The sequence below is a fragment of the Athene noctua genome, chromosome 2, assembly GCF_965140245.1.
Source record: "Athene noctua chromosome 2, bAthNoc1.hap1.1, whole genome shotgun sequence".
In the NCBI taxonomy this organism is placed as follows: Eukaryota; Metazoa; Chordata; class Aves; order Strigiformes; family Strigidae; genus Athene; species Athene noctua.
The window spans coordinates 96,600,890-96,616,921 of record NC_134038.1 but is presented as its reverse complement, the minus strand read 5'-3'; the positions used below and the strand labels follow the sequence as shown (position 1 = coordinate 96,616,921).

The 16,032-nt window shown below is 43.1% G+C and overlaps 2 protein-coding genes and 1 long non-coding RNA gene across 10 annotated transcripts in view; 1 reads left to right on the top strand and 2 right to left on the bottom strand.

Moving 5' to 3' along the window:
- Positions 1–8,274, top strand: part of MAK (male germ cell associated kinase) — a 32,568-nt gene extending 24,294 nt beyond the window's left edge. For 5 of the 8 annotated variants that reach the window (XM_074899671.1, XM_074899666.1, XM_074899669.1 and 2 more), the window contains 2 exons: positions 2,550–2,663; positions 5,894–8,274. In XM_074899671.1, the coding sequence (XP_074755772.1) occupies positions 2,550–2,663; positions 5,894–6,048 (269 nt within the window). In that variant the 3' untranslated portion in view covers positions 6,049–8,274. The other 3 variants (XR_012633158.1, XR_012633159.1, XM_074899672.1) reach the window with 3 other exon arrangements.
- Positions 4,945–5,881, bottom strand: LOC141957725 (uncharacterized). Its single transcript, XR_012633160.1, has 2 exons — positions 5,401–5,881; positions 4,945–5,233 (listed from the first exon to the last, which is right to left on the bottom strand). It is a non-coding gene; the product is annotated as an uncharacterized LOC141957725 (long non-coding RNA).
- A 2,111-nt stretch (positions 8,275–10,385) lies between the features above and the next one.
- On the bottom strand, positions 10,386–14,135 carry LOC141956978 (transmembrane protein 14C-like). Its single transcript, XM_074897895.1, has 4 exons — positions 13,970–14,135; positions 13,443–13,544; positions 11,418–11,502; positions 10,386–11,182 (listed from the first exon to the last, which is right to left on the bottom strand). Exons 1-4 carry the CDS (start codon positions 14,043–14,045, stop codon positions 11,125–11,127), a joined length of 321 nt encoding a protein of 106 aa, XP_074753996.1. The 5' UTR covers positions 14,046–14,135; the 3' UTR covers positions 10,386–11,124.
- Positions 14,136–16,032: the final 1,897 nt, after the last annotated feature.

The window sequence follows — 16,032 nt, the reverse complement described above, 5'->3', positions numbered from 1 at the left end:
TTGGAACTTACTGTGCTTTAAAAGAGAGTATTTTATTACCATAATTATAATTGACAGCATGTCACTGCACTGTTGCTGGATAATGGTGAAGAAGAGATCCTAAAGAAGTAGCATATGCACCTCTCCTGAAGGACTGCTTCTTCATAACAGCACCTGGGACTTGCACCATTGACTGTGTTCTGATTCTCTATCTGTTACACTGATTTTACAGCACTGAGATTGCATAGATTTTGGTGGAATTACTGTAGTGTAAGAGGGTGGAAACAGGTTTCCAAGCAGCCTAGTTTGTGTCTAAACACAGTTTGCTTCGAGCATTGTAAAGCTGCTGGAATGTTTCACCTCTTGCCCAGTTTCTGGCCCCTCTGGTGTGTACTGCCTGTGTGATATGTCTCATTGCAACTATTTGAACTCACGACCCAGCTCAAACGATTCAATGACTTTATCCTTTATGAAGTATGTATTGTTTGAGGTAGGGAGTATGGCCTGAGCCATGCTTACGCTTGCTGACATCGTGGCCATGAGTGCTTGCCTGTATACCTGCTGCCAGACCTCCTGGATGCCTGATGGATCAATACTTCTATAGCAAGAACCCCTTCTTTTCTACAGCAGTGGTCAAAGGTAAGGAACTGTGCTTTGCAATAGTGTTTTTTTTTTATATTTGTAATTATTCTGTTATTTTATATTGAACTTGGTTTTTTTTCTCCTTCCCTTGTTCTCATCCAACAAAAGATCACACCTCCAGACCTCGGTTTCACCCAGACTGTTCCTCCTGGCTGCACTCTCATTTCCTGCAGGATGATTCATAAAGCACATCATTGCCAGGTAAGGAGAACAAAAAAATGGTTGAGCAATTTTTGACAAAAAGGCAGCTTTGCTGAGCTGTAGGTAAGAAGCAGCCAGTTGTCTTTCTGAGGTTATATTAATTGAGGCCTGTCATATTCTTTTCAGACCTCAGAATTTTAAGGAATGCTACTGAGCTGTCAGAGCTATGAACCACTCCCAGTGAAATAATTTAGAACTGGGGGAATAACAGAATGTGTGTGTATGTGCACAGGCAGATGAACAAACCACTAAAACTGTTGTTTTGTTTTTCAGGCAAATTCCTGAAAAAGAAGAACAACTTAAAGACTACAAGAACGTTAAATTTTATTATAATACTTCAATAAAGTTGTAATTTTCACCAGGACTTTTGTGTCATTCTTTACTGTGATGGAGACTGGCATCAACTAGACACAGGGAAGCCACTGGAGACCCAACTATTTACAGAAGTGACAGTTTGGGGTGACTGGCAAAACTGAGTTAGCTGAATGCTTTTTGTTAGTGCTCCTGAACAGGGAGGTATGCAGTGACCCAACGCAGCTGTAATTAGCTGAGGATACCTTTTTGGGTTTGCAGATGACCAGTTTTGCAGCTTTATAGATCCACTTCTCTGAGCTCTGAAATTAGCACAGAGGGCTGGGAGTACTTGTGTGAAGAGGACCGTTTTGGGATTGCACTGAGGGCAGAGATTAGGAGACAGAAAAACTGTCAAATCAGATACTGTGTGTTTTACTGCAACTACCATTGGAACCATGCTGAATATTAATACCATAAAAATGCTCACACTTGATAAAGATCAACTTAAAATTACTGTGCATGGCCTTGTAGTTCACAAATTTAATACTGCTGAATAAAGAACCACAGCACTAAAGAAAAGCATTTCTCTCTGGACGTTGTGCCAGCACTGTCTTAACGCTGTCCCAAGTGATGACAGACATGAAGAAGGTAAGACATTTTCTTGGAGTAGAGAGTGTAAGTATTGTAACAGATCCCACTGCCATTGGACAATAATTTCAGTACTAATTGTGTGTGTAAATATACACTGTTTCTCAGCTTCCAAATGAGGGCGGTTATGTCAGCCTTCTGAAGGTAGCACTGCTTTAAAGAAAGATCTGGACCAAAACTAGGCTCAACAGAATTATAACTGGGGTTAAAGAAAGAGAGTAATTGGGTCTGACTTTTATAGCAGGCCTTTAACTGTGTGACCAGCAAAGTCGACTTCATGTGGTGCACCCACTACCCACAAGAGAAGTTTGGTTCCATTATTTTAGATAGATTTACACCAAACATTTTAAGCACAAGAGTGTTGAGCGCTAGTTTCCAAATACTGAAGTGCTTAAACCAGCTTCCAGTAAATCAAGTAGCTGTAAGTAAAAGGTAAGATCCTACCTATCTCTAAAATTCAGTGTAAACCTTTCTATGTGGTCTAAGTTTAATGAAAGTACTTATGAAATGTTCATCCCACTCTGTTGTCTTTTTTCTTGCTGAATTGCAGATCAGATGTACTGGATCAGCAACTTAGTGAGCATGTTAAATGCTGTAAAGGGTCCAGTTAATATACAAGCAAAGAATGAATGTGTACTCTTTTTTTTTCAACAGACAAACACTAGGGAGTTTTTAAAGAACTTAGTACTCTTGTGGTACTGCAAATGTATTTTGAAGTGACTACAAAAAGTAGGCAAGATTTTCTGAATGCAACTAAAAATACTAAAACTCTGTAATGTCAACAGGAAATCCTGGCTTTGTAAGTGGTGCTGCTTACAACATCACTTCCTTTCATAAAAAAGAAGTTGGATCAGCTGGACAACGGATACAGCTAGCTCCACTTGGTGTACCTGTATCAGGTAAGAAACATCCTTTTACCGTACATATCTGAGACAAAGAAAAATGTTAATTTCCCATGCTTCCTAAAAGAATTATTAGCCCTTAATAAGGTTTTCCTCAAGTTTTGTAAATAAAATTACTGGGCATAAATCATTCTTAAGTGAATTGAATATAGGTGTCTAGAGGCAGTCCTGACAGCTAGAGAAACTATTGCTACTATTATTTGTTAGGTAAAAGAGAAAATAAGGGCACAAACCTTTTGTAATTCTAGAAGGTTTGAACCATTTGCTAAACTGCCATTCATTACTGGTGAAAGGCTAAGCAGAATTGTAAAAAATGTAACTCCACAACTCTGTAGTAAATGGTCATGTAGACTGGACACAAATACAAATCCATGGTAGCTGGTAGGAATTGATAAAGTCACCAACTAGTAAGTGTGCAAAATAGATATATTAAAGTTTTTTGAAAAGGCTTGTATTTGATCTGGAGGAATTTTCTTGACAGTGACTTTCATGTAGCTTGGGACGTTGTCTTCTGTGGGTCTTTAGTTTAATGTCACTTAATGCAATTGAGTGATGCTAATCCGTGCTTACAGTGGCCTCAGCAATTTCAAAAAAGTCAACGACCTTCATCAAGTGACTTAGTAAATTCACAAATAATGTTACAGGTATGGTATAAGCAGTAAATTAAAATTATTTTCTCTTTGATCTACTGGCCCTATCCAGTTGGCCTGTGGTTTCTGCGGTGGTCATGTAAGACAGTTTTTCACTGTGTCTTCATCTCACTTGTTGGCTGTGTAAGTCTGTGGATACTGAGATGACACTACTCTTGTACTCATGAAATATCACAAGTGTGCTTTGTGAAGTGAAACTTTCGATGTTGCTACATTATAGAAGGTAAAAGCCAAACAAGAATGCAAATGACCAGTTCTTAATAGTTATGAAACAGTAATGACATAGCTGTACATTATATTAACAAACACATTAAAAGGCTGTTCCATTCATCAGTTAAAAACAACGTGAAATGTTTTCTGAATGTAACTGTTACCTTGGATCCTCTATGGTGTGGATGACGTTCTGAGCACCACCTTTGTTGGTAGGTTCCTGATTCAGAAAAGATGAACAAAGTGCTCAGGATGCAGGAGAAACTGGTTTGAGTGAAGATTTAGAGCCACTGTCCAAACCCAACAGCACGCTTCTCTAGTTATTTCAAAGGAAATAGCAAGGCCCTAATCATTAATTGTTTACCTAAAGGGCCTATGGCAGACCAGTCTGATATGGTCCTGCTTGATAATGTTGTCTTTTTGCTGACTTGCTCTTTTAAGTTACCTACTCCCCTCAGGAACTTGCAAGGGAGAGAGGGAAGGGAGGAGATGGCACGCATATATAAAGCATATACTTAAATGTATGCATATTCTGAGTCTTGAGTTGATCAGAAGCTCACCAGGGAAGGCTGGAGCTGGACTTTATTATCTTATCAACTCATTACTGAAACACAACAGCAAGAGTTTTGATTTGTCACAGTGTGTGGATCAAGAAGTTCACAGGATGACAAAATCTGCAACTATCTCTAGACTGCTGTGAGTAGTGAGAATGAAAAGGAATTGCGTATGGTGATCCAAAGGGAAATAATTTCACTGTTAATCTGTAATTAGAATTGGAAAATGTGTAGTAAAAGTCAGAAAGGCTGGCAGATGGAGGTCAATTAAGAGACTCTTCCATGTCCTGGAGAAGAGCAAGCATCCTATTGCTTAAACCCCTCATATTTAGCCTAAACTTTGCAGACTTGCATGGGAAGAGAGATAAGGATGAAGCAAATGGCAGGTTTTATCTCATATCTGTCAATATTTGAACATTAACATTTTTGGTGACCCTTTGCTTTGTATTACCCAAACTGAAATGAGTTAGGCTCTCAACTGGTTTTGCTCTCTTCATTTGTTCTGTTAAGTTTTTTAATGCCATAATTTAAATAATTTAATGTAGTATAAAAGATCAGTTTCTCTGAGGAAAATGCCAAGACCTAAGAATAGTGACCTTCATTGCCAAGAAAGAGAAGGTAGGCTGGAATTGTACTTGCTGATGAAAGACAGGGAATGCCAGCCTATGATAAAAAGGAACAGTATTAGTTTTCAAAGAGGTGGAGACCTGACCCCCAGTTTCAGTTCCTTGTGATTCCTCCTTTTTAAATGTCTTGATTCTCACCTGTTCCTTAACAGGTTCAACCCACTGTTGAAAAATACCCCCAAATATAGGTGGTTTGCCATAATAAACAGAATGACACATAGGCACACACACAAAAAAATCACTCATACATTTTTTTTAATTTAACAGTTATCAATAATACCTAATAAAAGAAAACTAAACTATGAAAATAGGAATGGAGGAGGCAGGATAGACTTTAGGAAAGATAAGGAAACAACGGCAAGGTATAGCAGGAATCTGGATGGATAAGAGAAGTCCCGAATGACTGACTTTAAAATGATGGGGAAGATGGCAGAATTGGTGATGAACATGAAGGAAACCATGAGCTCTCAGCCACTGCAGCAGGGCAATTACTTTAATTCCATGAAGTTTGAGGAAGTGGTGACTATCTGAAATCAGAAAGGGGAAATCTGAGGCTGGGAATACAGTAGTGCACACCTCCCAGTGCCCAAGAGCAGATGGATGCCAATATTAAGGGACAAAAAAACCTGCGGACTTTGGAACAGATCCTACCAAATCAATAGCAAAACGGGAAATAGAGATGAAGAAGACTCACCACCAGGAGTTCTTAGCGAAGCAGGAGGGGAATAAAAGGCATAAAATCTCAAAAGGAACAAAAGGGTCTCCAGAAGCTGTCCTTCAGTCTAGGCTGTTTGGGTCTTAATAAGTTTATCAATGTTATAATTAGATGCTTTTTTAAATATGTGAGATAGAGGAAAGAAGATTTCCATTCTGTAGCAGTTTTGTAATGGGAGATACAGAGCTGTAGACATACACATCCTTTTTCCACCGAATTTCAGTCTCAGTATTTTCTCAAAGGATTGCTGCAAAACAAGTAGTGTATGAGAATTACTAATGAGATACACAAACTATAGGAAGCATTAACCTTATCTGAAAACAAGCATAGACAGCATATCAGAGACCAAAGCATCCTGCTATGTTAGCATCCTTGAGTACTACAAGTCATTTTTAAGGTCTCATTTTTTTATCTGTAAAGGATTGAAACACCTTTTGAGTCATAATTAATTCTGAGTTCTTGTTCCTTTCAGATTACTCCTGGAAAACCAAAGCTGCTCATTCTCAGTTACCAGGTCCTACTTTCAATTCAGCACCAAAAAACATGAATATTTTAAGTCGCCCACCAGCAATTCAGCCAGTACATGGAAGAACAGACTGGGTGGCCAAATACGGAGGAAACAGATAGGAAATGCCATCTGTTGTAGATACTATGTGAGCTGTGTTCAGTTCTCCTGCACTGGAAACCCAAAATGCCTATTTGCTCTAACTTTTCTTAAGACTATGCAATAGTAAGGAAGTAAAAAAGACCTTGTATTCTATTACCTGTATAATACATATAATACCATGTAAAATATTGGCTATAAAGTAGGATTTATTGAAGTATTGTATAATACATATTGCCAAAACTACTGAGAAGTAGATTTCACTCAACATTTTTCTATATATGGATCTCCTATCCTCATACTCTTAAAGCAACTGTTACAGTTGTTCACCCGACACAACATCCTCTCTTGGCATATGCTTGAAGTACACAAGCAGCTAGAAGCAGGGCTAAAGCAGAGCAGCACCAGGCTTTCAGGTCTTAGGCTGGTTCCTTACCAGAAAGATGAGAGTAAAAGCACAGATCGGGCTTTGTGAAGAACACCACACTCTCCTTCCCACAAAGACTTGGGAACTCACTTGTACCTAAGAGTTACTTAGGGTCTGTAATATGCAAATATTTATAAGAGCAATGAGAACTTAACGCCTTGTAGTAGGACATAAGCAATCCAGTGATAAATACTACATGAGTAAGGTCTAAAAACTTACCCCATACATGGCTGTAGAAAGATATAGCAATGCTAGCAAATAGCTAAACAAGTACTGAATGCTAGGCTTACCTCACCAAGCTGTAATGAAGCCTAAAAATTAGATTCAACTTATCCTGGCAGGCAGCTAAACACCACACAGCCACTTGCTCACGCCACCTGCCCAGTGGTATCAGGGAGAGAATTGGGGGGAAAAAAAGTAAAATTCATGGGTTGAGATATAAAGACAATTTACTAGGACAGAAAGGAAAGGAACATAATAATAAATAATAATGATAAAATAATTAGAATATACAAAACAAGTGATGCACAATGCAATTGCTCACCTCCCGCTAACCAATGCCCAGCCGGTTCCTGAGCAGCAGCCCCCAGCCAGCTTTCCCCCTAGTTCACATGCTGAGCGTGACGCCATATGGTCTGGAATATCCCTTCAGTCAGCTGGGGTCAGCTGTCCAGGCTGTTTCCCCTCCCAGCTTCCTGTGCACCCCCAGACTACTCACTGGTGGGGTGGGGTGAGAAGCTGAAGAGTCCTTGAGTTCATGTAAACACTGCTTAGCAACAACTAAAACATCGGTGTTTTACCAACATTATTCTCATCCTAAACCCAAAACACAGAACTATACCAGCTACTAGGAAAGAAATTAGTTCTGTCTCAACCAAAGATCTGTGGAGATTTATATCTGTCCTGTCAAGGGAGTGTCCCAGTGACATTTTAAGGAGCCTGAATCACTGCAGTCTGTCAGTCATTTTAAGGGTGAATTAGCCAAAAAGGCATAAATTATCAGTAAACTCCTGTTTACCACATGTCTTTCTTTGGTAGTTAAACTAAACTACCAAAGTTGAATAAGATACATAAGGAAGGATATTGGGCTATTCTTCAAAGATGCTGCTTTCTGGTTTAGCTCTTAAAGACCAACTTAGGTACATGAAAACACACAGAAGCTTTAATAATGCAATACCTCACTGTTTATATGCCTGTTCAATACTTTCCTTCGCTTCTGTGCTAAGTTATATAGTAATATCCCACAAAGGACCTTGCAATGTACAATAAATTTGTTTTAGGATGTTGAGCTAGGCTACTTCTGTGAACAACTGCATTTAGACTAGATGCTTTAGACTTAGTAGTTATATTAAACCTGCCATTTTAAAGTACAACATGAGTATGTTCTTTAAAGATGTAAAGCTGTTAATGATTACTTTAAGAACTGTAAAAAAAAAAAAGTATTTGTATGGCTTTTATAACTGCATATAAAAATTTAAATTCCTGTTGTTGACCTAATGTGCCATAATATATGTGTTGCGTTAACTTACTGGAAAGCAATTTAATTGAAAACAGTTGTACCAAAAAGTCAAGTATTTTGTTCTGAAAATTGCACCTAAAGAAAATGACACTTTAACACTGGAAGAGCTATATGGAGATAAGGATGTGTGGTTAGTAGTGCACTAGAGAGTTTAATTCAATTGCCATTGGTCTAGGTTTAAGTATTTGTCATTCCCTTAGTACTAACAGATGTCCCTATGGTATTTAAATGAGTCTTAATTTATCTTGTAGAATGTATCTATAACTGGCTTTAGCAATGAAGGACAACCTCAGACTTTCTGTAACAGGCATAAGTGCACTGGTTTTATAATTAAAAAATGAGAAATGAATCACTCATCTCCAGTACAAGATGCCAGTGACTTAGTTAAAAATCAGAGTCTGGTCAAGGAATTAACTAATAATGTGTCCATAGCTCATGTGTCCATAAGTCACCTGGAGCAGGAAAATGAATAGGTACTGTTTATGGCACTAAATATGGCTAGAAGAAACACACTGCCTTTACCATATGTTAATGAACATTGAAATAGCTTTGACATAACCCAAACAGCCTTTACTTGTCCATAAATCAAAGCATGACAAGTGTCAAGAAATTCTTCTTGCAAACAGCAAGTAAAAAACCAGTAATAAGGCTAATAGGCTTTGTACAGTCATTTTAACTCTGACTCATTGACACACATTGAACTGTTAGTGCAGAAATGCCATCTAACACTTAAGAAATTTAGTATATGCTGGTAAAGTTCCAAGGGTATGTAAGTAAAAAGTATATAAGGCGCTAAAGCTTTTCTTTCCTCCCTTTGTCTGGATCATTACTATTTCTCCTGAACACGGAAAGTGGTAATGAGTTCTACCAGCAGTTCTCAGTTCAAGCCACTGCTTTCCAAAGCTCATGAAACAGCAGCAAAGTTTAACACTTCGGTCTAAGAATTCAAAAGCTTATCAGTCCAATTCCCTGCTTTCTCTTGTCTTTAAAGGCCAATTGCAGCCCACATTTGCAAGTTACCTGATTTGAGACCAGCATTATACAATTAGAAAACTGCTGACTCACGGCTGTTCTCAGTTTGTTGCAGGACATGCGTTTATGTTTCCATCTTACTTCTACAGAAAACTGTTTCAAAAGCAGTATGAAGAGGCAAATACGTTTACATACTAGTAGTTTAAAGCATGTTAAATGCTACTGTATGGCTTATTAGCCTTTTCAAGCTAGAGCAAAGACATTTCAGACACCTGTCCACCAATGCTGGGTCCGTGGCCTGGGATTAGGCACTTCAAAGGATGATTTATAAACAAAGCCCCTGCTGTCCTGCAAGCCCCTTCTTTCTCTGCACGGAGGTAAGAGGGAAAAGTTAAATACAGGTGCAGCTGGAGCTGGACTTTGCAGGATGATGAATAAGGGCTCTGGGAAGGTGCCCCAAGTACAGTTCCCCCTCCAGAGACCTCACTGCCTGTGCTCAAGCCAGATCTGGCCCAAGCTGTGTGGCCCAGGACCAGGCTGCTGAGAGCCTTGCCCTTGTGGGAGCTGTGCCCGTGCCTGACCATGTCCCTGTGATCTGGCACCCAACATGCTTCACCTGGTGGCCTGGCCTGACCTCAGCCCGGCCTCATCACTGCCACTTGCCTGGCAACTGCTGCACTGCTGGCACAGCCTGGCTACTGCCACCGCACTCACTCTGCGCCTCCTGCCCAGGCAGCGCAAGGTCACTGCCCTGCCTGTTTTGCTGCGACAAGGAAGGAGGGAAGGAAAAGCACAAGATGTCACACACACACACACGCATGCACGCACACACACACTCTCTCTCTCTCTCTCTCTCAGGTATTTAGCCTAATATTTAGGAACTTGGAGCAACTCCAGAATCTCACCAACCTAATGGATCAACCCCGCTGCTTCCATCTCCCAGTACTAGCCACCAAAGAAGAAAGGTTGAGGAAATCAAAACTCAGGATCTGTGCAGAAAGGAACATAAGTTAAATGAGACCAGGAAAGAGATACATTACCATCCATGTGTAGCTCCCAGGATTATTTCTGTATGGCAGGTTTATATTTAGAATTATTTCAGGCACTGAGGGAAACAGGACGAAGACCAATCAACTGAGCCCTTCAGTCTTTCAGAGCATTTTTCAAATCTAAAATAGATTATTTCTCTCAGAAAAAAAAAAAAACAAACAACAAACCACTTCTATGTAATGTCTGAATATGTAGTTTGTATGCTTTTGTTCTCGACACCTCCCCCCAGTTCATGGGATTTTTATATTTACAAGTGACTACATTCAGGGACAGGAATGCTATTTATATAATTCACGTTTGCAAATATATCCAAACACCCTGTAGGAAAGGCACCAAATTGTACCAATCCAGATGAATGACTAAAGAAAAAACAGTTGTGTAGAACACAAAACTTTGTAATAATGATTTGTTTTATTTAAAGTAACATTTTAATTCTCATGAAATGCAAGAGCTATGCCTACAGTTCAGCATTATCTAATACAGCATATTTTTGATTTATGAATAATAATCTGTAAAAGTGAAATGAATGACATTTAGCTGGGCACTTCTGCTTACAAGTAACTGCAAGTAACAGGTTTACATTCATTGCATTACAGCAGAACCTTGACAGCCTGCTCCATGATTGTGTTTTGTGGGACTAGGTTCTAACAGTGCTGGGAGAAAATGTCCGTGACTGACAAATATCATGACCAGATAAACTGGCAAGGAAAGGGAGAAGAAATGGAATAAGCACGTTTGTTATATTAATTACTAGTGACAAATTGGCAACTCCTCTCCCCTTGTTTTAAAGGTATACATGATTTTAGAATTTAAGCTTCAATCCCGCAACTGTCTGCATGCAAGTGCCAAGAGGTCTTTGCCTACAGTAAGCTGCAGGACCAGAAGCTAAACTAATGCTATGCTCATGTATTTTCTTGCTTCACAGTGCAGAAAATGTTAAGACAAATACCATTTTGGAAGACATAACAAGGGCTCTCAATGTCAGTCCTTTAAGAACACAACCCACATGCGTTAGGATATGACAAATACAATGCACAGACAGCAGTGCCTTTTCCACTTTTGTGTAGCACGTTTAGGCAGTTGCATCTTCAGGCTTCTCAATCACGTATCTCCAAGTGACTTGATGCAGACTTAAGGCTTAAGAGGCTTTTCCATCATCTGCAGTCCAACCCGTCCAACCATCAGTAAACTGTTGAACAGAATAGTTGTTATAAAAAAAAAAAAAAGGAGGGGTGGAGGCAGAAGTCCCATAAAAAACAAGAAGGAAGAAAACATTGACATGATTTCATTTAGCTGAACTCCACCAGAAGATTTCATTTTTCACAGAACTTGCCACATAACATTTTTAAATATAGTTCCACAAAGTTAAATAAAATGCTTATTCAAAAATACAGACAAGAACAAAAAGACGGGTGACTACCTACCTGGCACCAGCAATTATCCCAGGCATTGCTTTTCTAGAGTTGTAAAATCTCATTCCCATAACAGCAGACAAGGTTCCAGACGCCACTGTGGAAAAGAAGCCCAGTCAGAACCATCTGAAACAGAAATACCAGTGCAGCACAGCAATGCTTGGACAACATTTAGCAGTGCCAACCAAACAGGCCTATATCTACAGACAGGAACGTATCCCTCCTCCCCACAAGGAAGTGTATGCAAACATTTTACTTATTTCTGTTACACAGTAGAGCTGTTGGAAGCTTCTCAGCAGCTTTGGCAAGCATGCTCCACTGCTCAGTAGAAGCGAGTAGATCTCATCAAGGTTCAGACTACTGTCTAATCACCCACAACCTCCAATCTTCAGGACAGTTCACTAACCCTCAGCTTCTCCTTATCTGCAGAATAATGATTATTTTCTTGAATACAAATAGGCTCAAAACTGTCAGAAAGCTGGGACAAAGTTCACTATGTGGGAGAAAAATGTTATCACAGTTCCCATTTCTCTGTGACATTCTGAACTTGAAGGTGGCACTGAATACTACAGCTAGAAATAAAACCACCCCACTTGAAAATGTGAATTAGCAAACAGAAAGTAATCTAAGGGATCAAACCGAAAGAGCAACTAACATTACTCTATATTGTCTATATCTAAGTCTGGGGAAAAAAATCCTGTCAGTATTCACGTAAGAGTTACAGGGCTCTTGTTTTTTTGACGAAGAAAGGCAGGTGGAGGTGTTGTATACCCTTCTCCAAAGCTCTTGAGTTTGTTTGCATCAGACAGGGCAAAAGGTATTCTAAAAATATTCTGTCAAGGTTATTCTTCTGGATTTCTACCTGTGATGTACTGTGACCAACCTAAAGCTCGGCATGAGCCACAACTGCACATCGCAGCAGGGATGAGGAGGAATGGATGAATAGAGTTGTACTAGACTGGGACACAACACCGCTTTCAAGAAATCTGCTTGAAAGCACTACATGCACCACATGGTCCAGACGAAAGCTGCTCATCTTTCTGTTGTGATGCTGCCTAAACACTCGTGCCGGGGATGCGCAGCAAATCCCGCAGTGCGCCAGAGCAGAAGAGACAGTTCACAAATGGAAACTTTGCTCCACATTGAGCTGTGTTTTACATTTCCTTCCTTACCAACAAGGCAGTTCAGTCCTCTGCAGTAACTACCAGGGGCCTCATAAAACCTTTCAGCACATTCTGTGATCAAGTCCTATTGGTTTTAAATAGTCTTAAATCATTGTAATGCTAAATAGTATCATAACACTAATAATACTATGGCGTGGTTACAGAACTAGAAGGAACCTCAAAGGCCATCTAGGCTAGTGCCCAAAGGCAAGATCAATTTCTGACAGATACTAGTTTAAACAGTTTTAAAGTCCTGCAGTGATGGAAGTCCCTGAGGTTCAGCTGATCTCTTCCAGTGCTTCATAATACTTTCCACTGTCGCTTTATCCTTCCCCTTCAGCTGAAATGTTAACTGCAAGCTAAACCCACACTTCTTGTCCCATCTACGGTAAGCAAGCAGAAGATCGTTGCCTCCTTTCTTTTACATACTTCAGACTGTTCCTTCCACAGCATAAGATGCATTAAAACATGTGCTGCTCTTCTGAGATGCTTCTGCAAACAAATACTCCACAAAGCTACGTATCACTTGTCACAGTGCTTTCACTATTGCAAAAAAGGTTATTCTAGAACGGCAGGCCAAAACCGCTGCTTCACAACCACTTTTCACATACGTTTCCTGTGCCTACATTGGTTTAACACGGTATCTAATCTGGCAGAAGAGAAAGGTATTTCTCACCAACTCTGACTTCAATGAGGACAACCTAGGTTTTAGAACCAGATACCATGCTCTTACACAAGAGGCTGTGGGCAGCAGGTCCTGCCACCACTTCCAACATTTGTACAAATCGGATCAGCTGAAACATGCTAGAAAAAAAGGTGATTATTCCCACCGCTGCCAATAATGCTTTAGTACTTGGGTGCCGAGCAAACTTACCGAGGGAAAGCCACACATTCTTTGGGTCTTTGGACTGCTGGTAAGCACCTAGTCCTGCTAAGCCACCAAAGAGAAGCCCAGCAGCTAGAGAAGGGACACTGCCTTGAATAAAATGAAAGATAGAGCAGTCAGCAAAAGAACTCATACAAAGCCAGTCTGCAGACCAAATAACTGTACTTGCAAGTTTCCGTGACTAAAAATAATCCAGGAAAACCATCTGAAGAAAAGATACTTTAGCGGCAAGATACTCGGCAGACCTGAGCCGAGCACCGTTCCCACGCAACAAGGATTCAGGAGGGTTGGCCGGGGACACTCGCCACAGCGGGACAGGCCCCTGCGCCCGAGCCCCCCGCCGCCACACACCCCGCCGGCTCCCGCGGCCGGTCCGAAGCCCCCGGTCTCGGCCCGGCAGCCGCACGGCCCTCCCTCCCGGCGCGCTCGGACACCCGCCGGGCCTGGGCCGGGGCCGGGGCCGGGGCCGGGCAGGGCCGGGCGGAGCGGAGCCCGCGGGCAGCCCCGGCACCCACCTGCCTTGGCGTAGCCGACGACGCCGCCCGCCGCCACCAGCGCCGCGTAGCCGAAGCCCAGCCAGTCGTACTCCATCTGCGGGCAGCACCGGGCCTCGCCCCGCCGGGCCCCGCTCCGACCTTGGGCCGCCCTCCCCGCGGCGCCGGCGCCGCCTGCCCCGGAGGTCCCGCCCGCCGGCGGTGACGGGCACCCGGGGAGAGGCCGCTCGCACCGGCGGCAGCGCGGAGCCGGGCCCGGGCCCGGGCCGGGACCCCACGGGCCTGGCTGGGTGCGTGCGCTGCAGCGCGTCCCGGGCCTGCGGTTCCGCGGGAGTAAAGGATCTTTTCACCGGTTACCGACACGGGCAAAACAGGCTCGGGTCGGGAGATTAATTTAATTTATTGCCACTTAATAACGCAGCAGGAAACTCAGAAATTAAACAAAATAACATCACTCCGGACTCCCAGAGGATGGGGAGTGGGGTTGCCGTCGGCCCATAATGCCTCTTCTCCACTGCGCCTTCCTCACACTCTTCTGTTCCGGCGTGGGGTCCCTCCCATGGGAGACAGTCCTCCATGAATTTCTCCAGTGTGAGTCCTTCCCATGGGCTACAGTTCTTCACGAACTGCTCCATCGTGGGTCCCTTCCACAGGGCGCAGTCCCTCAGGAACAGACTGCTCCAGCGTGGGTCCCCCATGGGGTCACAAGTCCTGCCAGAAAACCTGCCCCAGCGTGGGCTCCTCTCTCCACGGGGCCACAGGTGCTGCCAGGAGCCTGCTCCAGCGTGGGGTTCCCACGGGGTCACAGCCTCCTTCGGGCATCCACCTGCTCTGGCGTGGGGTCCCCCACAGGCTGCAGGTGGATCTCTGCTCCCCCATGAACCTCCATGGGGTGCAGGGGCACAGCCTGCCCCACCACGGGCTGCAGGGGAATCTCTGCTCCGGTGCCTGGAGCACCTCCTCCCCCTCCTTATTCCCTGGCCTTGGGATCTGCAGAGTTGTTTCTCTCATGTATTCTTGCTCCTCTCTCACAGCTTCTGCTGCACAGTGTTTTTACCCTTTCTTAAATACGGTATCACAGAGGTGCTACCACCATCACCGATGGGCTCAGCTTTGGCCGTTGGTGAGTCTGTCCTGAAGCCAGCTGGAGCTGGCTCAGCCCAAAATGAGGGCAGCTCCTGGTCTGTTTTCACAGAAGCCACCCCTGCAGCCCTCCTGCTACCACAGCCTTGCCGTGTAAGCCCAATACAGATGTCAAAAGAAGCATCTGGATTCCCCAGAAACTCTGCTGAGGACAGTGTGCAAGTGCTGAGCGATGGTGGTGATGTGCTACAGGGCACAATCCCCAGCCCCCATAGACCAGTCACCCCAGCACTGCTCGGGATAAAGTCCCAGCTCCTGAGGTGGGGTGCAGCTCTCAGTCTGGGGCTGCAGAGGTGCTGGGGACTGATCAGCTGGAGAACAGCTTTGCAGGAAAGGCCTTGGGCATCCCAGGGCGTCAGAAGAAGTTGCCCATGAGGCAGCAACATGCCCTTGCAGCAAAGAAGGTAGCTGGCAACCCTGAGCTGCGTTAGGCAGGTAGAGGGAGGTGATTGTTCCCCTCTGCTCTGTGGTGAGACACAGCTGGAGTGCTGGGTCTAGTTCTAGGCTCAGTGGTGCAGGGCAGACATGGACATGCTGAAGCAGGCCCAGCAAAGGGCTGTAAGAAGATTAAGGGCTTGGAGCGTCTTTCGTACAAGAAGTGGCCGAGAGAGCTGGGACTGTTTAGCCTGGAGGAGAGGAGGCTCAGGGGGATCTTACCAATACATACAAATATCTGATGGGAAAGAGTAAGGAAGATGGAGACAAGGTCTTAGTGGTACCCAGTGACAGGACAATGGGCACAAATTGAAATACAAGAAATTTCATTTAAACCTAAGTAAAATCATTTTCCTTCTGAAGGTGGCCAAACACTGTAAGAGGCACTCAGGCAGGCTGTGAAATCTCCATCCATGGAGATATTCAACACTCAACTGGACACAGCTCTAAGCAAGTTGTCCGTGCTTTGAGAGAGGAGGGTTGGACTCAGTGATCTCCAGAGGTCC

What these genes read in the sequence shown, in the direction of transcription:
- LOC141956978 (XM_074897895.1), bottom strand. Translation starts at nt 14,045, where the DNA reads ATGGAGTACGACTGGCTGGGCTTCGGCTACGCGGCGCTGGTGGCGGCG. An exon ending in CGTCGGCTACGCCAAGGCAG is followed by an intron (nt 13,545 to 13,969) that starts GTGGGTGCCGGG and finishes ATTTTATTCAAG; the next exon opens with GCAGTGTCCCTTCTCTAGCT. An exon ending in GGGATAATTGCTGGTGCCAG is followed by an intron (nt 11,183 to 11,417) that starts GTAGGTAGTCAC and finishes TCTGTTCAACAG; the next exon opens with TTTACTGATGGTTGGACGGG.